The sequence below is a fragment of the Trichosurus vulpecula genome, chromosome 4 (genome assembly GCF_011100635.1).
Source record: "Trichosurus vulpecula isolate mTriVul1 chromosome 4, mTriVul1.pri, whole genome shotgun sequence".
NCBI lineage: Eukaryota > Metazoa > Chordata > Mammalia > Diprotodontia > Phalangeridae > Trichosurus > Trichosurus vulpecula.
Window position 1 is genome coordinate 13,811,506 of NC_050576.1, and position 21,884 is coordinate 13,833,389.

The 21,884-nt window shown below is 39.3% G+C and overlaps 1 protein-coding gene across 4 annotated transcripts in view; it reads right to left on the reverse strand.

The window, feature by feature from the left end:
• Positions 1 to 7,344: 7,344 nt before the first annotated feature.
• The window catches only part of LEPR (leptin receptor), a 148,060-nt gene continuing 133,520 nt past the window's right edge, over positions 7,345 to 21,884 (reverse strand). For all 4 annotated transcript variants that reach the window (XM_036754165.1, XM_036754166.1, XM_036754163.1 and 1 more), the window contains 4 exons: positions 21,301 to 21,396; positions 18,601 to 18,706; positions 17,857 to 17,932; positions 7,345 to 11,158 (listed from right to left, as the gene is read on the reverse strand). In XM_036754165.1, the coding sequence (XP_036610060.1) occupies positions 10,334 to 11,158; positions 17,857 to 17,932; positions 18,601 to 18,706; positions 21,301 to 21,396 (1,103 nt within the window). In that variant the 3' untranslated portion in view covers positions 7,345 to 10,333. The remainder of the gene's footprint in view (positions 11,159 to 17,856; positions 17,933 to 18,600; positions 18,707 to 21,300; positions 21,397 to 21,884) is intronic.

Genomic DNA, 21,884 nt, shown 5'->3' on the forward strand with positions numbered 1-21,884 from the left:
GACATGGGTGAAAGTTCATGGCTTTTAAGTCTCATCTAGAGTTCACAGTCAATTAGCAGCATTCCATGGGAAACGGAAGAAAGAAAATGGGTGAAATTGTGAAAGCCTCTGAGTCACAGAAGTTGACAAATACAAGGTTTGTTTCACTGGGAAAAATGCATTTCTCTGTGATTAGTAACCTCTAAAATGGTGGATTTCTCGTTAAAGATAGAATCAGTCTTATTCATCCCATTGTTACCAGTAAGGAGGGAAATAAAATAGAGTTTGAGGGTCTTTACTGACATAAACCCATAGCTATGTTTCTTTGGTCTTGAAAGTATCTGTATCTAGGGAGAAAATGTTTCCCCAAAACTCGAGTTCCCATGTTTGTCCTCTTCTCCACAAGATCATTATGTACGTTGTAAATGGTATGAAACCAGTCAGGGAACCTAGAACCCCAGGGATCTTTGGTGATCATTGGTGGTCTTTTCCTGTTTTTCACCGCTTGCAAGGATGAATATTTGAGATAGTCTTAACTATTAGTTGGGGCAGCTAGGTGATGCTATAGTGAATAGTACATTGGGTCTGGATTGAGGAAAACTCATCTTCTTGAGTTCAAATCTGACCTTAGACACATACTAGTTGTGTGACCCTGGGCAAGTCACTTAACCTAATTTCCCTCAATTTCCTCATCTGTAAACGGAAATGGCAAGCCATTCCAATATCTTTGCCAAGAAGACCCCAAATGGGGTCACAAAAAGTTGGACATGACTGAAACTACTAAAGAACAACTACCAAAGGGGAGTAAAACCTTGGAATTCTGGGATAGTGAATTTTTTAGATTCTGGGATTCTTTCTCCATGTGGGAGAATGAAATTAATCACAATTTGACTGCTCTGCTTACCTAGAGAGGTTCACTTCTTGTATTCACAGCCACTAATCACTGCATTGTAATTTTCAATCTGTCACCAACAATAATTGAATTTGTGTAAGTTCCCAAACATAATCTAATTTGACCCTTACATCAAACCTAGGAGGTATGTAGGTCAGTATCATGAATAATAAAAGATAATGAAGAATAAAGAAATATAATAAAAATAAATATAATAAAGGAATAAATATAGTAAAGGGAATTATAAATAAAATTAAAACACTTGAAAGTTTGCAATTACTTATACATATTGTCTCCAACATGCTGTGAGGTGCCTTCTATAGACACCATGACCCCCATTTTATAGATAATGAAACAAAGGTGAGATATGACTTGCCTAAAGTCATAAACTAGGAAGGGCCAGATGAAGGATTTGAACTTGGCTTTCCTTTACTAAAGTCTAGTACTCTATATGCTGCAGCACTTGCTTTTCTTGCCTCCTAGCCCGCAGTAGGATAAGAATAGGATAGGATTGGGAGTCAAAAGACTTGAGTTCAAACATACCACTCAAACGGAGTACCTTTGTGACCCTGGGAAAATTGTTTCAACTTTCTGATCCCCTCTTTCATCATTTGTGGAACTAAGAATTCCAGTTACCTCCCAGGGCTGTTGTAAGGAAAGCACAATAGAGATAGGGAGGATGTTTATGAATCCTACTTAACTAATTACAATATAGAGGAGGTAGAAGGGTTGTGTTTCCTGGCCAAGACCTCACAGCTCATTACAATCAGACTCACCTGACTCAATCAGAACTCAAATCTGCCTCATCAGATGCCAGTGTCAAAGCTCTTTTTACAAACTTGTAGCAAGTGTTTAATGAAGACCTATTGTGAATGGCCATCTCTGCCATCCCCCCAGCCTCATTACAAGGCACAAAGTCCAGCAGGGTTTTATGGCCAGACCTGGACAAAAGGGTCTATGGGAAATGTCTCCATGTATTTTTACAGCAGTTCTCTCACTCCCTCATAGCCCTTCAGTATTTGGGATTCTCAAAATCACCCTAGATGCCCAGGAACCCCAATGGGGCAAGCCATTGAAGTCTATATCAACCAAAAATATGAGAGAGAGAGAGAGAGAGAGAGAGAGAGAGAGAGAGAGAGAGAGAGAGAGAGGTGGAGCAATACATATATATATATATATATATATATATACATATATATATATACACACATATGCATATTTGTCTATTCTGTTTCTCATTTCCTATAGGTGATTATTCTCTGTTAGCTCTCCCATGAGAAGGGATCTGATGGAATAATTCACATTGAAATATTATTGACCAACAACATCTTAATGTTCTCCCCTTGGAGATCTATTTGTTTCTTAACCAGGTCTTAACCCAAAGATATGAATGAATCTCAAAGGAATGAAAAAATAAATTAGTCAACTTTAATTAAACACCTACTATGTTCTTGGCACTGTACTAAGCTCTGAACCTAATGGCAGTATTACTGGTATGGCTTTGAATCCACATTCTAGAACTGGAAGGAACTCTCCGGGCCATTTTAGTCTCTGCCCCCCCCACACACCTGATGGATGAATTCCCACTAAAACAGCCCAACAATGACCCTCCAGGCTATGACAATCCCTGATTGTATTAGTTCCCTCCATGATATGTCACTGGAGTGTTAACATCAGCATCAGTGAGACTTGGCTCTAAATCCCACCTGACACTAGGAGCTATGTAAACATGGGCAAGTCACTCCTTGAGCCTCAGTCTCCTCATCTGTAAATTGGAGGGGTTCAGATGTTTCTTGTGAGGCTGAAAGGAAATAGTGCATACAGAAAGTCCTCTGAAAACTTTAAAGCACCATATGCATTGTATTATTATAGGGAATTCACAACACACACACGTCCCTACCCTAGCTTGCTACACAAGAGACTTTGGGGAATTTCCCCTTGGTTGAGACCTGAGACACTCTTGATTGGGCCAGGTCATCTCACTCACAATTGAGAGTCCATTCTCTCTGTCTAGTCTGGTCTGTATTCCTCTGTGTATACTTTCTTTTATTTCTGTTTTGTTATCAACTTGTATAAATGGATTTGTTTGCTGTGTGTATTCATTGTGGAACTGGCATCTGGTGGAAAGCCTTGGATAAAGAGCTTGGGGCCCTCATTCCCCACAATGGATAGTGATTGGGAGCTTAGCTCGAACCTTACAGTCGTAGACAGAATACTTACCACGTGGTGCCTCGCTCTGAGGAGAGAAGATGGCTAGACTCCGGCCCCAGCCTCCTGTTTCCCCTCCTGGTCGGAATCAGTCTTCCTTGGGGAATGGTTGGATGAGGAGACGAGAGGTGATTATTCTTGCCTCCCTGTGAGCCACATCTGGACAGATCCATGGGGCTGTGCATAACCCGTGTAGACCAACCAAAATAGAATACCCACACACACCCCTTCATGTACAAACACATGGTCCTCCATAGCAGGGAGCTATAGGCTTGTAGCCAGAATGGACTTTGTTTTCTTTGAATGACTCAGCTTGCCTCATTGAGCTTCCCTGGACACTGGGGCTTGCTCTTCTGGGGCAGAAGGCCCAGCGACCATGCCAGGGATCGGAGAGCTTCCTGTGTGATGAGTCGTGGGGCTGGCTGAGGGGAGGTGTGTTAACGTGGTCTACGCTAGGGGGAGGGGCCAAGTCAAGAACCAATCGGCCCTGGTCGTTCAGGCAGCGCTTGATGATGTCAAAAACTCTATAAGAGGGGAGAGGACAGCTTGAAGATCCTCCTTTCCTTTTCCGGTTGGAGCCAGAGACGCCTACAGCCGAAGCTGAGCTGCCGGTAGCAGAGCTGACTAGAGGCTAGTGGGTAATCTTCTTACCATAGAGGGGAAGCATGTATACGATTTTGCCTTATACCATCTCGCTTCTCTGTGGCCTCCTGGTTACCCTTGTGAGGCAGACTTATTGGGCCTGGAAGCTTTTGATGAAAATATCAAAATGGGGACGCTGGTTTGTGGGCTTGTTATTGTAGAGTGTAAATACATGCTTTAGTTCTCCTGCACATATGAGATTCTCTTTGAAATCATAAATTCTGCCTTCCTAATATAAGGCTATAAGGGACTTTAGTGGGTATCTTGGCCATATCTCTCATTTTGCAGATTAGGAATGGACAGGACTCTGAACTCAGAGTCAAGAAGCCCCAAATTTGAATTCTCTTGCTCAGATAATAATAATAATCCACTCAGTACTGCCATTATTACTGGGAAGATTGTGACCATCAACCATCCTTTGGCTCTGCCCAATCCCCTTGACTGTCTTACACCAAAGCTCCTTGTCCTGACCACCATTCCTAAGCTGTTTTGTATGTCCTTACTAGAATGTAAATTGCTTGTGAGCAGATGCTGTTTTACTTTTTGTATTTGTATTCCCAGTGCTTGGCACATAGTAAGGGCTTACTCAGTGCTTGTTGATTATAACACTGAGGTCAAATTCAGAAACATGGGCTAGCATAGGGAGCCAGCTAGTCAGGAGGATCGATGACAAAGGTCATGAAAGACCAACATGATGTGCAGTTGACTTCTAGTCTGGGCTCTTCCACTAAATGGATGTATGACTGTGGGCAATTCAGTCCACCTCTCAGGGCCTCAGTTTCCTTACTTGTAAAGGTAAAGAGTTGAAAAAACTAATCTTCAAGGTTTTAGCTCCAAGTGTCTATGATCCTCTGAAGTGTCCTGAGTAGGGCTGACACATTCTTGAAAAGTCTGAATCATAGAGTCTCAAGGTTAGAAGGAATCTTGGACTTGGTATCAATCTCTGTGCCTTCATTAGGATGTACACTCCCCGCTTCCCCTGAATGCAATCCTTTCCTTCCTCACTTCTGCCTCTCACATTCCTGAGCTTCCTTCAAGCCTCAGCTCAAGCATCCATCCATACCCAGAGCCCTTCCTACTCTTCCCAGTTATTAATGCTTTCTCTTTTCAAATTACCTTCAACTGATCTGTCACATCCCACCCAGTAGAATGCAAATAAGTTCCATGAAGGCATAGATTTTTCCCCTTTGTATGCTCCATGCCTATCACTGTGTGTGACACATAACAAACACAATAGCTGTTGAATATTGGGATTGACACATAGACATGGGACTTCTGTGCAGATATGCCCTCGTTGGTCTTTCTACTGCATCTCTCCTGCTCCAGTCCATCCACCATTCAAATGTCAAGCTTATCTTCCTAAACCTCAGGTCTGACCTAGACATTCCCTTTTTCAATAAATTTCAGTGGCTCCCTAATATCTCGAAGATCTAATATAAAAGCTTCGGTTTGGCTTTTAGAGCCCTTCACAACCTGATTTCTTTTTATCTTCTCATCATTCTTTCACTTTATTCCCTTCCATGTACTCTTTGAGGTAGTAGCACTGACCTCCTTGCCATTACTGGAAGAAGATACTCCATCTCCTGACTTGGTGTATCTTCTCTGGCCATCCCCCATACAAGAACTCTCTCCCTCTTCATTTCCACCTCCTGGATTCTCTGACTTCTTTCAGGTCTCAACTAAAGGCCTATCTTCTAAGGCCTTCCCAGATCCTCTTCAATGTGCATGCCTTCCATTTGTTGTTTATCACCAATTAACCTTTCTGTAGCTTGTTTGTACATCGTTGTTTGCATGTTGGCTCAGTCACTACTTTGTGGGCTCCTTGAGAATAAGAACTATTCTTCCCCTTTTCACATGGTAGGCATTTAATAAATGCTTGTTGACTTCTTGACATATGTAATATTAATTAAGGTCAGACCTTTTAACTGTTTCAGAATGCTTAATTAATTGTCTTTGATTGAGCCTTACTAGGTGCAAAGCCCCAGGCTGGTTAGCAAACTAGTTCGCTGGTTAGAGAGAGGCAGGAAGCCCCCAGGGCCCTAAGGGGAGTTGCTAAGACCAGAGCCAATAGTAAGTGCCTAAGTTCTGGTCGCTCAGATGACATTTGATGACGGCCAAAGACTGTATAAAAAGAGAGAACAGAGTTGTTTGCTTGGAGCTCTGAGCCACAGGAGGAGTGGCGCATGATTCTGGACCAGTCGTTGTTAAGAACTCCCCAGCTTGTCAACCTAGATGTTGATGGTTTCTTGGTAACTACGAATTGTCATCTGGTCTGTTTATTTTGTGTATGTTTGTAACTTGTTTGTATTTGCTCTGAAGTTCAGGATGCTGGCTTTTCCTCCTGAACTAAGTGAGTTTGTATGTATGTGTTGGATTAAAGTAAGATTGTTAACCCCTTAACATTAGTTTCCTTAGTAAAGCAGATCAAAAGAACCTGTGCTGGCAGCATTCTTGTTATTGGGCTTGTGTTAGTCTTTCACCCCCACAACAGCTGCTAGTCAAATTTTTGAAACAACACATCACTTGATTGAAATGGAACAATATAGCATCTCCCCAGAGAAGACCCACTGGAATTTTCTTGACACTGAAGAACCATTCTCTCCCATCCTCAGGGCCTGACTATCCAATGGCAAGTCACCCCAGAGTGACCATGAATCTCAGAAGAGCCTCCTGCCAAGCCTGGCAGTGATGGGGCACAACTGGTACTACGCTTATTCTGAGGATATCACAGAAGTTCACCTGGATATGGCCCAAGTGAAAGAAGTTTGACTCCAATAGTCTGTTAAGTCATGGATACTGCCCTTGGAAGCATCCACCAGCACTTTATTCTTCATCCCCTGGACCCCAAATTGCAGGAAAAAGTGGTTGTTGCCTTATTTATCCTTAATTATAATTTCTTTTATGTAATATGTGTATGTATATGACCCCATTACAGAATTTTGGGAATAGTGAAGACCTTTGAGGACATTTAGTTACTTCTGTACCTGAATAAGCGTCCCCTCTGCCACAAATCCAATTACTTCTCTGGCCCAGGCCTCCAGTGAGGGTGAGCCCACCACAGAGGACCTAGAGGCACCATGGAACAGTGGAAACAACACTAGACTTGAAATTTGAACCCAGGTCCTCTGACTTCCAACAGCAGATCAGGTATCACAGAGAACACAAAGACAAACAGCACCTTGTAGTCCTTTTTGTTGGATTCATCCTTTTGCCCATTTGTGGAAACTGTTTTATTGGATCAACGGGAGAGTTTTGCTTTGCTTTCAGCATGAAGGTAAACATGGCATGTTCATTCGAGCCAAAGAGGGACTATTCATAATTTCTCAGCTGTTAATACATCCAAAGCTTGTGAATTTAGACACTCACTAAGGGGAGTTTTGTTTACAGATTCTGACTAGATATCTTAAAAAGACAAATAAAATTGAATGATCCATCATTAAAAAGTTGTGGGAGAATGCGAAGTTATACATGGTAGTTATATGAGATTCCATGCTGTCTTGGGGAGGGAGGGGAGAAAATCTGGAACTCAAAATTATGTAGAACCGTGTGTGGTAAACTAAAAATAAAAAAATATTAAAAGAAAAAAGTTGCAGGAGAAACTACCTGATTTCCTGTTTTTTCATATTCTTGACTATATGCCTCTATTCTGAACATGTACTTTGAATAGAATGATCATCAATTAATGGAACCTCTCATACAAGGGATACATGCCTTTTTGCTTGTCACAGGAAAGAAAAAAAATGGTAGCACAAAATCTTCTTTGATGTCTCTTCCTGTATTCAGTGCTTTAAAACCACCACACCCTGAACAACAGATGAATTTTGTGTTGCCCGTGGATTAATGTGGCCATGTTTAGAAAGAAATCCTTGTAGATAGTGATAATAGTCAAACAAGTCTGGGAAATCCTCATCCATGTTCCCAACAATTGCTATAATGATAAACAATCCTGCAGATCAGAGATTTAAGGGTAAAAAGGAGCTCAAGACATCACCTTGTCTAACCCCCAAATTTTACAGTTGTGTAAACTAAGGACCACGGAGGGAAAATAACTTGCCCAAGTCCACAAGGCAATTGTTAGCAAAGCCGAGATTCAAGCCAAGGTCCACTGACTCCAGATCCAGAAGTCTTTCCCCTTCACCTGTCATGTATCCGAGCATCAAATGCCTGGCACGTAGTACACACTCAATAAATGTTTGTTATTTGACTGACGGATTAACTATTATGACTGTGAGGGTAGTCGCTGAGCTCCAGGCGCTGTGCAATTATTTCTACCTAAGCATTCCTAGGAAATGGTGCAAAATTGTGCAAGGCCCTGGCTTGGTTGCTTATTGTACAAGACCACATCCAAATCCAGAATTCTCTTCCTCTTAGAGACAAGAAAGAAATTGTGGTAGGGGTTAGATGCAGGTGAAAAGATTTCAGAGGAGCCTAAAGGCTTCTGATTTGGAGGGTCTTAGAAATCAATCAGCAGCTTTCTTCAGACGAGCCATGGGTAGGTTTGTTTCTTAACTTCAAATGCCATGTCACAGACTTCAGATTTTTCTTTATATCATCAATTAATACAAGTCCTAGAACCATGCCCATGAAATGATTTTTCATGAGGGCTCTGGTACAGTTCTACACTCAAATGGACAATCAAGAAGCATTTTCTGATGGTGGAAAGTAAGGCTAGACTATTTATGAGCTGTGTGGCCTTAGACAGATCACTTCAACTTTCTGGGCCTCAGCTTCCTCTTCTTTAAAATATGGTAACTAGCCATGGATGATTTCTCAAGTGTCTATACCCCACAGCTTGAAATCCTCTGACCTAATTAATTTTTATTAGAATATAAGGGATCCTCCTGGGAGATGGAAAAGCCATTGGAGATCATGCACTTCAATTACCACATTCTGCAGACTTGTCTAGAGATATATAGGGAGTCAACAATTGAACTAAGTTCAGTACACAGACTCCTGACTCCCATCCATGCTCTCTCCATCACACAACATTCATGCTGAAGATGAAAAAATTTAAGTGACTTGCTCAAGTTTTCGTAATGAATAAGTGATGCAGGTGCAACTCAAACCTAAGTCTGCTGTGCTCAGTACTCAAGCAATGTCTGCAACTCTATGAAACAGAACACAATTCAAAGCAGCAAGCTAGAAACAGTGATGCGTTGATTCCCGTGCTCCTGCATTCTGTAGGTGGGCGCATAAGAGCAAAGATCATAAGATCAAGAGCCAGAAGGGCCTCCAGAGGTCTCTCATTCTCTCATTCTACATCAGAACAAAACTGAGGGCCAAGGGGTTAAGTGGCTTGTCTGTGGTTGCACAGGTAACAAGCATTAGAAGCAAGATTTGGAAAATCTACATCCTCACACTCTAAAGCCAGTGTTTGCTTCCCTAGGTAGGAAAAGGAAGGTCTCAAATATGGAAAAAAATGTGGAACTATCAAAAAGCATTTTCAGGTACTGTCATTCTAGTAAGTGAAAACAATCTACTGTATTATAGGCTCGATTTGGTTCCCAATGTCACACACTCCTTGGTAATGCTGCATATAAGCATGTCACACATTATTATAAACTCACAAAGAGAATTGCAAGTACAGAACTTGATAAGTACTAATGCAGGTAGTTTCATCCCAAGTGTATCTGCCCAGCCAATGCCTTCTTTCAGAAGCGTGAATAGAAATGGAGCTGGTAGTGAACACTTCACACACACACACACACACACACACACACACACACACACACACTCTTTTTCCAAGAGGAGAAAAGCTTACAGGGTTGCTGGCATCGAGATATTTGAATTGCATCATGACAACACTTGTAATACAGTATAGCTTTGTACACTTTCTCTTTTCTCTTGTCATTGTAAGAAGTATGTATAAAATTACAGATTTAGAGATGTAAGGGAACTCAGAACCAATCTGGCCAAACCCCATTTATGGATGAGGAAACTGAAGACCAAGGATGTTAAATGACTTGCCCAAGACCCCACAGATTGTTAGGATCATAGGCAGAATTTGAACCCAGGTCCTCTGATTCCAAAGTTCTCTTTCAACTCTACTGTACTTCTTATTTAGTATCTTCAATTTCAGACATTTCATTTAGCGGGGAAATATTTTCAAGTGAAGAAAATTTTGAGTTCTTCTTTCTTTTTCTTCTCAAAAGAACTTGGGACTGACTGCATTTTTGTCTTCAAATCTGGGAATTCTACAATCTCCAAAGCGTCAAAGTTGTAGATGACCCGAAAAGCAATGAAGGGTACGGAGGTGAGTACGCTGCAGAATGCATCTGCATGCAGAAGGCACATAGAAGAATTCATGCAGGAAATGCATATTTAGAACATGAGGGGAAGCAATCATGTACTGAGAGCAAGGGAAGAGGGCTGCACTGGTGGCCACAGAATATAAAGAGATCTAGAGGATGCCTCTAGCATGTTGAGGAGATCCTCTAGGGAGAAGGCATAGAGGGACATTGGCAACAATCCCAGAGATGACAGAGTGGCATGGGTTGGGCTCCACAAAGGTAAATGTTATCTCCACAATGATGAGGTCACTGATCATGTGAAGCCAATATTCTCAGATAAACCATTATAGCAGCAAGCAGTGTAGGGTCAAGGATAACGATGTTACACGGTTAGGTCACACATCATGTTTTCTGTTATCTTCTGCATTTTGGCCGAACAAGTCTGAAATTGTGGCATGTAAGAAACAAACGTCTTACTAACAGAAGTCCCCAAGTTGAGGTTTGTTTCCACAAAGGAATTCAGGCCTGAACAACTGTCCTGAAGCGCTCCTACATCTGTGAATAAGCTGTGGGCAGGGAGAGGACACATCACTCCTGAGGTTTCAGTCAAAAAAATGGCCTTTTCTTTCTTGGTTGTTGAAGTGATCCCTAAGTAATAAACAGGCCTCTGGGCACTGTTCTCTTCAGGGAAGTTTTTGTCTTGATTTGAGAGTTCAGAAAAACCATGTGAGAATGGGAAATGGGAAGGTCTTGTGCTTGGATGTTGATCTGATAATATCAAAATGGCCTGGGTCTCTATCTCCCACGAACTACTGGAGAAAGGCCCTTTTAACAAGGAATTTTTGATCGATAAACATCTGCTGAAGGAGCTGTTTAGACTCTTTTGCTGGTTATCTAGTGTGCTCAACTTAGAGTTATTCATAAGTATAGCATATTTCACGGATTGTTTGCTCTGCTCACAGACTGTCCCATGGCCACTACTCTGGGAGAGATCTGTGCTGGTGATGTGGTCACCAGGACAAGCAGAATCCTCCTCAGGCTCTGGGTCACAAAAAGAGAGTTCAAGAGCTGGGAGCATGTTCTCTTCTCCACTTTTCCTTGCTCGTTCCACAGTGAGATCTTCTGAAACTGGCTCAGGCTCCAGAAGAAAAGGACCAAATGCGACTGCTCGTGTGCACTTGATAAAAAGGTGTTCAAAAGTTTCAGGCTAAAAGAAAAGACACATTTTTTATGGTCATCAACGATTTTGGAATGTTTTGCACACTAAATTCTTCTTTAATATACATAGATATAAGGATCAATGAGGAACAAAAGAGGGGGATTCTAAATTTACCATGATGGTAGTGAGGTGGGACATACCAGAAACACATAATAATAAAATGTTGTCTGTTGTGTGGAATTACCAAGATTTACTAGAATGTATTGGACTATCCCCAAAACTAATTGTGTGAAGCATAAAAACTAACAATTTTTCCAATATAACCTAGGGCCAATGCAGATTAACAATGGAAAACAATTTTACAAGAAGTGAAGAAAAACAAATGGTAAGAAAAGTATATACAGGTCCTAATCTGTCCCATGTGATACTACTCACTTTTGGCGGGCCCAGCACCATGGATATTATTTCACCCATAAAGAAGCTTAATAAATGCTTACTGGATTACATTGAATTGGGTTTGGCTGTATTAAGATGGCTTCTAGTGTGTTGTGGTAGATTATATTCGGTTGGGTTGATCTGGGTTGGGTTAGTTTGAATTGGATAGCTTAGCTTAATGTCCAAATAGAAAATTCACAGGGTTTTCAGTGAAGATAATATTGGTGAGATAGAAAAACATAGATGTGTGAATAAGCAATTACTGATTTCCTTATGAAAAACTTAGTTTACAAACACATACTGGGTGACACGTGAAATGAAGACAAATAAAACACAAGACGTCAAGCACAACAAATGGATTTTATCACAGTGAATCAAATGGATCTTACATCACAACATAAATCCTGCCAAAGGAGTGGAAAATCAGAAATCTGGATAAAAGACTCATTTTGATGGCCACTGAGAATGACTGTATGTTTGAAAAGTAAGTGCAAACTAGAAAGCATTGTGGATACATTGCAACTAAAAAAAAATAACACAGGTTGCTGACATGGCCTAGGAAATACATACAATGTCACTATGACACACTATAACAATGGATGTGGCAACTTTCCAATTTACTTTTCCCTATGAATTTACATTCAAATGTCTGGTCGAATGACTGACACATTGACTACTTTAAGTGACATCAGATAGATACATCATATATGTATTTAAATCCATTTGACTATTGAGTCAAAGAAATTACTGCTTTAAAAATAGAGAATATATAAATATACTGAGTACACTGGGTATAGATTCTGCTTGTAGAGATTTGATTAAAGTAAGTTAAGAACATTCTTATGAACACATTTTTTTTCTATCACCCTACAAACATGACATACACAGAGAGGAATCCATCATCAAGTTTCTTATCTTCCTGGAAGACACTTGCTGTGATATTTTGTGAAATATTCAGAGCCCTCATTTGCTCACTGGGTTGTTTGGTAAGCTTCTTCCTAAGATTTCTGCTTTTATGCAGAAAATTGTCATAAGATTAACACGCAGATAGGAATTATGGCCTAAAATGGCTGGGGTGTACATCCCCACTAATATTCAAGCTGTATCTGTATTCCACTCTCGCAAAGAAATAATTTATTCATGAAGGAAGCCCGTAAGTTGCTTGCTGTTGCTTGCCATATGAAATATTGAGAAGTTCATCTATCTTATAGCAATGATTTACTACACTATTTCATTCCTTTCAGTTTTTTAACTAATAATTAATTGGTCAGACCTAGTATTCTCTAAGTCTTTAAATACACCAACAGTATTCACTTAAAAAATGCAATGACCTTTTGTTTTTCCCCTAGAAATACTAGAATGTAAGCCTCTTGAGGCCTGGGTCCACTTTGTTTCTGAATTGGTATCCCCAGTGAATGGCTCAATGCCTGGATCATAGGAGGGGCTTAATAACTGCTTCTTGAATAAATGCATTTAATAACGTTTATTAGTATTCTACGCATGCACACGTGAACTCTCTGCACCACATCAAGCACTTAGGCATTGGTTAGGTGTGGGCATTTTAGACCATTTTAATAAATAGACCCATGGCATTTTAAAATAGTTTTAGCCCATTTTCCCTGGATAATTTCTCCATTCATTTCTCCCCTGGCACTGGGTATTTAATGTCCACATTTCCCTGGGTCCCAGGAGCTGATGGAAGAAGGCCTCCAAAGCCATCTGATTCAACCATTTCATTTCATAGATAAAGAAATTGAGGCCCAGAGAGATCATGACTTACGGAAGTTCATATGGCTGTTGAGTGACAGAGGTGGAATTGGAACCGAGGTCCTATGACTCCAAATTCAGCCCCCTGCTCTACTCCCTTGCTTTGGTGGACGAGTTAAGCATCTACAGGAAGTCTGTTAATGTTCAATGAAGAAGAAGGGTCTATTGGCAGAAAGCTAAAGATGCCAACTTTATGAAGGAGGCTCATTTTTTGTCTTTGTACTCCAGAGCCTTGCATAATGCTTGGCACACAGTAGGTAGTTAATAAATGCTTGTTGAATTGGTATGATTTAAATTATAAAAGAGAAACATGGGTTAATATGATTTTTGTTTGATTGGGAGTGTGTGTGTGTGTGTGTGTCTGTATGTCTATGGGGTTGTCATTTCAGTGATTATTTTAAATTTACCAAATGAAAGCTTTGATTAAAAAAAATCTATGTCCCTCTGGGACTATTCTAATATATCATACCTCACCTGCGTCTCTGTTCACTCTCACTGAATTACAAAAGTACAGATTCACAATGTCTGGCACAGAATAAATGTTTAGTAACTGTCTGTGGATTGCTTAATGGATTAATCGATTTATTCATGGGGGGTGGGGAGAGAAGAGATTATGAGGATTTAAGAAGTGATAGTACAAAACTAAAAGGCTAAACCTGAAACAAAAGTTACCCTTTGGATGACCGAGGCTAGCTTGTGTCACTCAGACATTTTTGTTAAATGGAATTTTTATTAGCATTTATTAAGCTTCTACTAAGTAATGAGCACTGTGTGAGGTTTCATGGATTCAAGGACAAAAAAAAGAGTGCCTGCCATCAAGGGACTTACCTTCCATTGACTTTCACTGGAGGTAACCCTAATTCCTGCTTTCACTCTGAAGTTGAAGCTATATACTCAGTAAAGATGCTAGAAATTTCACTTCCCAGTATAGCCTTGTGTAGATACAACCCGAAAGCTACCTTGCATTTATCCAAAAGAATCTGTTCTACAATGGGCCAGTTTTCTTTGTGAGACTAAGATAAGGGTTCCCTGGGAATGGATACAAATGTTTTCTTCCTATATTTCAGAAACTCATGCAAACTTTCTTTTAGAGCAACTGAAATAACTACTTTCCTCTGATATTTTGCAGTACACAGACATGTCATCTAGAATATTGAAGAAATACTTGACAATAACACTGATATGTGATGCCTTTTTAATTGGGACAGCCATTCAAATATAAAACCCATGCAGTCAAACCTACTTTTACTTCCTTCATGCAAAGAAAACCCAACAAAACTCTGAGTGGATTTTATACTTCCATCTTAATTTGTAACCCTCATATGCTTACATGATCACTTAATTTTGAACCATGCAGTACATGTATGATTTTTAAAATAGAAATGCTTCCCTTCTTCTGAATGTCAATAACATTTTTAACAGCTCTTTAAAGAAAGCCTGGGGAACTGGCCCAGTGGGTTCAGCTGGTAGTGATCAAGATTAGACTTCAAAGAACGTCCACTCTCTGATAAAATAAAAAAAATGAAAAGAAAAAAAATCATTCAGATTAGAAATGAAAAGGCTGAAACTTTCAAATAGTTCTCCTGTTTATCAGTTATGGTTTCTGGGATGCATCTTCTAGTAGGATTCCAGCAGGTCCAGGGTCCCTCTTTTATAAGAAGGAAAAAGTATGTTGAGATGCAGACAAGAAGGTCCCTCTTATTTAATTGGGCCCCTTAGCTCATCAAAGGGCAGAATGGCCTAAACACTATATACCCCAATAAAGTATGCCAACTCAAAAAAAATTAAGAAAATAATGGCAAAGGATAAACAATAAAAATAGAAAAAGAAGGAGGAAATAGACAGTAAAGGAGTAGCAAAAGTAAAAAAAAAAAAAGAAAAAATGTGAATCTATGAATTTTTAAAAAGCATTTGGAACTGAAATACAGATATAAAATAGCAGTAGAGCTTGCTTCTTCCTACGATTTCTGCTTTTGTGCAGAAAATTATCTTAAGATTAACATGTAGATAAGAATTATGCCCATAAAATGGCTGGAATGTACATGCCTATTAATATTCAAGTGCTATTTATGTTCCATTCTTGCAAAGAAATAATTTATTCATGAAAGAAGCCCATAAGTATCTTACTTTCTAATATCTCACATTCTACTAGTAAAATAAAACAGAGAAAAAGTGAAAAGACTTAAAGGTATCATGAGGAAAGTGAAAAGGCAGGAGATTAAGACATTCATGTAGAGCTAAGAAGTCTTTAAAGTTTCCCAAATGAATTGTTGCGCGTTGAATTTTCTTAAGATAAAGAATTCAGATAACTATTATTAAAACCAGAGCCCATGATCACCCAAGATGAGCACTCTAAATTCTATCCCTCTACTCCTCTTTCTTAATTATCCCTCCCATATTCTGGCTAATAGCATTAAATAAGAAACCATATGCTACTCAATAGCAGAGAGTTTTGCTTGTTGAGTCTTTGCTATTGGCTGACATTGTGATAGGCACACGGTAGGCATGGCCTTATTAGCTTGTGGAAATGAATTGATGTCACTCATTCTTCCTTCCAGCCCAACGACTAGCCTGTTCTTAAAAGTAAGACTTGGAGAATTAGAGTGACAAGGGCATTCTAGACCAACCCTCTCATTTTGTAGATAGGAAACTGGGGTTCTAAGAGGTGCTTAACCAGTGTCACACTACTAGTAAGTAGCCAAAGTGGGGTTTGAATTCAGATCTTCCTGGCTCTACCTCCAATCTCTAGTCACTCAGCTAGACTACTACATCTCTTGCCTCCCTGCATTTCCCTATGCCCTTTCCCATGTCTGGAATAGGTACTTTCTCATCCCCAGCACTCCACATCTTTGTCTTCCTTCCAGGCTCTACTCTGCAGATGCTCCTTCCTCCATGAGACCTTCTGGTTGGTGTTCTCTCTCTCTCATCTAAACATATTTGTGTATAGATGGGGTGACCTCTCTGGTGGACTAGAAGCTTCTTGAGGGCAAGGATTGGTTTAAGTCTTTGGATTCCTTACCTATAGCACTTGAATAAAAATTTATTTATATAATAAAATAAAACAAATTTGAAAATGAATGTTACATTTCACTGTAGTCATTCCCCTACAACAGGGATTCACAAATGCTTGCAGAAAAGGGTGCCCTAAATAAAAAATGCCCTGGCCTAAAGTGAGCTGGAAACTGACAGGCTTTTCCCCAAGTGGTGCTAATCATGATTAAAGATCTTCCCCACCCACTTAATAGGCCTCAGGTGGAGCTAGTTAAGGGAAGTTTGATTAGGGGAGGCTTGTTTGTAGGCAGGCCCACACCCTTTGCTGATTTGATGCTAAGCTCCAGGCCCACACCCTTTTGCTAAGTAGGTACTAAGCCCCAGGGCCCTAAACAGGGTGTGTGTGTGTGTGTGTGTGTGTGTGTGTGTGTATAAGTATATGTATATATATGTATGTATATATATGTATATGTATATGTATATACCCTGAGGGTAGCCATTAAGTTCAGACTAGAGAGCTGGAGAAGGAGGAGGAGGAAGAGGAGGAAAAAGAAGAAGAAGAAGAAGAAGAAGAAGAAGAAGAAGAAGAAGAAGAAGAAGAAGAAGAAGAAGAAGAAGAAGAAGAAGAAGAAGAAGAAGAAGAAGAAGAAGAAGAAGAAGAAGAAGAAGAAGAAGAGGCAAAAGAGAAGAGTAAAGAAGAGAAAGCTGCAAAGAATACAGAGCTGAGAGACAGAGAGAGAACTGGAAGGGCTCTGAGAACTTCAATGGCTTTCAGACCTTTGAGAGAAGAGGATGAAGGCAAGCAGACAATTAGGATTGGTGAGTGTTTATGGGAAGGCTCTAGCAGGGGGGAAGGTTACAGGATGGCTTTGCTCCTTGTTGTGATATATTGGTTTGGGGATTTGATCCTCTTGTGCCTAAATAAAGGTTTTACTTCTTCTGCCTTCTATACAGGCATATTCATGGTCACCAATTGATATTGTGAATCTTGTCTTACTGATACACCAAGGTGATCAAATTTTGCTGTGTTTGGGAGATCACAAAAGCAGATAATTGATATTACTGATAGATTATAATAAACGGAAATCTGATTTTTGAATAATAAACAGGGAGAAAAGTTAGGGTTTCATTAGTTTTTTTTAATCTAGCTTTCTACTTGATCTGCAATGTCCCCATACCTACTCTTTCTCCCCCTATACCTCCTTCCTCTCTCTGTCTGTCTGTATCTGTCTCTATCTGCGTCTGTGTGTCTGTCTCTCTTTTCAATTTCTACAGTAGGAATTCTGTGGAATTTTCCACGAGCAAATGTTTGATCCTCTCACCATCATTATGACACAGAATTGAGATGTCTTATCAGATGTCATCAGCTAAAAATACCTAGAGAACTCGGTTTCTTGCCTGCTTGAAATTCCTATATCTGAAGACCCCCTGTAGGCTCATCCTGGATTAGGGGAAATGTCAGACAAAGTCAGAAATTTAAAGAGTAGAGGATTAATAAGAATGGAAGAAAGTGAGAACAGTTTTTGCTTTGTAATTAAGACAGAAAAAGAGACCTTGTGAAAATTTACTCCTTGTGCCCAGGAACAATTCTTAGGATTTGGAACATCTTCCCAAAATAGCTTCTTCATTCTGAAAGGGAGATTTAAAAGTACATTGATTTGGTCTTCCATAGAAGCACATGGAAAATGTGAACAACCAAAGCATGAATTAAAATATTAAGCCCTTTGCCCTGATCTTGGGGTAAAAAAAATCACCGCTCTGAAATGGCACGCTCACTTTTGGAGCAACCATAGTAGCAAGTCCCTTTTACTTCCCCAGGCCAGAGTATCCAGGCTACTGTAAATGGAGAACACGCAATTCTCATAAATGCCCAAAAAGTAGGTTTTCAAAATGATTCCACTTGAAACATCATTCTGGTAGGTTCTATCTGCCCTAGCTGTTCCATGGAATGGAAAGATGCTTTCAAATGCCAAACTCCACCTGTTTTCCTGGACAGCATAGGTTCAGAATGGGTTTGGAATGTGCAGGATGCTCTCCAGGATCCTAGCCACCCATGGAGCAATGAAAGCTTGGGAAATCAGGCCTGCTTAGGTGCCAGACCAGCCATGGAGTCCATGTGGTTAGGAGTGAGCAATGCTGGCCTTTGATTATAAATGCAATCACTTGACAGAGTAACAGTACTGACCTCTCAGAGTTTTTATGAGGCTCAAATGAGATGATGTATGTAAACCCTATGTCATTATGAAGCTGCTCCATAAAACATGGATGAGTAAAATACCCGAAATACTGCACCATACCTTTGATGTGATATTAACAAGGTTCCAAGCAATAAGACTGAAGAGAAAATAATTATGGGGATGATTACGTAGAGACCTGGATCATTCTCCTGCTTCATGGTGTCTTCTGAAAAGAAATCCAATTTACATATTTCAGAACCCTGACAGAGTGGCCATGGTTGTCTGTGCTTGTCACATTTTAGTTCAAAGTTATTACAACTTTCAAAATATAAATTCCAAATAACTGAGAAAGAAAATGTGTCATATATATATATATATATATATAGTATATAGTGTGTATATATATATTATATATATATATATATAATTATACTAATAAGCAAGTGTTATCTAGTCCAAGAATGTCATTTACATTTTACCTAAATTTTCAGAAAATGAATACAAATACAAGCTCCCTGAGGGCAGGAACTATTTTTCTCACTTTTTGTTGGTATCCTCTGTAGCTAGCACAGTGCCTCTATCACAGTAGGTGATAATAACTACTTGCTGATTTCTAGATTGGTTGAAGACTATCTGCTGTTTTTTTCTCTATATCCTCAGTGATTATCACAGTGCCTGATACATAGTAATCATGTAATAAATGCTTGATGACTGACTAAGATATAGATGGACTGCAATTGGCAGATGAAGGGAAGTATTTACACCAGTTAAAAGTATAGATCTTTGAAGTACTACCAAGCTAAATGCTTCCCTTTGTCTTGCTAACCTGGCAGACTAGGATTGAAAGTCACATTCTACCACTACTTGGTACTGGCTAAGAAACAGAATGGTGGCTCAGTGGAATAGGTTAAGTACACAAGACACAGTAGTCAATGACTATAGTAGTCGACTTTTTGATAAACCCAAACACTCCAACTTCTGGGATAAGAACTCAATATTTAACAAAAATTACTAGGAAAATTGGAAAATAATATGGCAGAAACTAGGCATAGCGCAACATCTTATACCATATACCAAGACAAAGTCAAAATGGGTACACAATTTAGACATAAAGGGTGATATTATAAACAAATTAGGAGAGCAAGGAATAGTTTACCTGTCAGACCTATGGAGAGTAGAAGAATTTATGACCAAACAAGAGAGAGAGACCATTATGAAATGCAAAGTAGATCATTTTGATTATATTAAATTAAAAAAGTTTTCATACAAAGACAATGCAACCAAGATTAGAAGGGAAGCAGAAAGCTGGGAAATATTTTTATAGCCAAAGTCTCTGATAAAGGCCTCATTTCCAAAATATATAGAGAATTGAGTCAAATTTATAAGAGTACATGTCATTCCCCAATTGATAAATGGTCAAAGGATTGAAGAGGCAGTTTTCAGGTAAAGAAATGAAAGTTACATATAGTCAAATAAAATGCTCTAAATCACTATTGATTAGAGAAATGCAAATTAAAACAATTCTGAAATACCACATCACACCTAACATGACAAAACAGAGAAATGATAAATATTGGAGAAGATTAGGAAAAATGTTGGTGGAGTTGTGAATTGATCCAACCATTCTTGGAACAATCTGGAACTATGTCCAAAGGGCTATAAAACTGTTCATAACCTTTGATCCAGCAGTACTACTACTAAGTCTGTATCCCAAAGAGATCATAAAAATGGGAAAAGGATCCACATGTACAAAAATATTTATAGCAGCTCTTTTTGTGGTGGCCAAGAATTGGAAATTGAGGGAATGCCCATCAATTGGGGAATGACTGAACAAGCTATAGTATATGAATGTAATGGAATACTATCATTCCATAAGAAATGATGAGCAGGTGGACTTCAGAAAAACTTGGAAAGACTTGCATGATCTGATACTGAGTAAAGTGAGAAGAACCAGGAAAACATTGTACGCAGTAACAGCAACATTGTACAATGACCAGCTTTGATAGACTTAGCTCTTCTCAAAAATGCAAAAATCTAAGACAGTTCCAAAAGGGAAAATGCCATCCATGTCCAGAGAAAGAACTATGGAATCTGAATGGAGATTGAAGTATACTATTTTTTTTTCTTTTTGGTTTGGTTTTTTTTTCTTTCTCAGGGTTTTTCCCTTTGGTTCTAATTCTTCTTCACAACATGACCAATGTGGAAATATGTTTAATATGATTGTACATGTATGACCTATGTCAGATTGCATGCCATCTTGGACAAGAGGGAGGAGAAGAGAGAGAAAACTTAAAACTCAAAATCTTATAAAAATGAATGTTGAAAACTACAAATAAATAGGTAAATATTTTTAAAAATAAGAAAGTCACATTCTATGATGTGCCAGGAGCAAGGATCCTCACTCCTTTCTTGGCCACCACAATGGATCTGGAAGGAGGCCCCATGATGTGGCCAAGCAGGACTTAGAATCTTTATTTGCATGAAAAATATTGCCCATTTCTTCTCTAAAAGAAAAAAATACTTACTCAATACACTTAAAAATACACTTAAGAGGGGTCAGGAAGATTTGCATTCAAGTCCTGCCTTAAACACTTATTAGGTATATGACCAAAAGAAAGTCACTTAAATTCAGTGAGCTTCAGTGTCCTCACATGTGTAGTGGGGAAAATAATATCACCTGCCCTCCAAGGTTATTAAGAGGACTGGACGAAATAACCTAAGCAGAGGGTTTTGTAAACCTTAAAGCTCTACGTCAAAGCCATCACCGTCATCATTTCATTCTTTAAAAAAATAAGTCAAAATAAAAAGTGCAGAATTTACCTCTGGTGAATGTATTGGTCATCATAGGCTTCCCCACTCCTTCTAGAAACACTGGGTAAAGGCTGAACTGGTATTTCTCAATTGGGATGAAATGGTCTGGAAAAAAACAGAGCTTAGAAATTCATTTGTATTAAACTAATCAAGGAACTTGTATAACAGAACATTCCTATAAAATCTAGCATTCTTTCTTTGTTTGAAGGGCTCCATCTCCAGATCTTGCTTTGAGCTTAATCTGTGAGTGCTGATGGCAATAACAGCATAGAGGTTCTCTCAGACATTATGGCTATGGTCAGTCTAACATGGCGGAAAACCAAAAGTCACTGATGCTTGCATTTGGAACATGTTTTTCTGCTTAGACATCTATGGCTGAGTCCAATGTTCTGGGGGTTCATTGCAAGTCAAAAAAAAAAAACATTTCCCGGTCTTCCCTTCATGCAACCTGTATCATGTTAAGACCAGATTACTTTTTCTTGGATAAAGGAACTAAAATGTTTAGCACAGAGAGTACCCTTGGGTGGGACATGATCACTTTCTTCAAGTATTTAAGAGGATATCACACTGAAGGATCAGTTATTCTGCTTGGC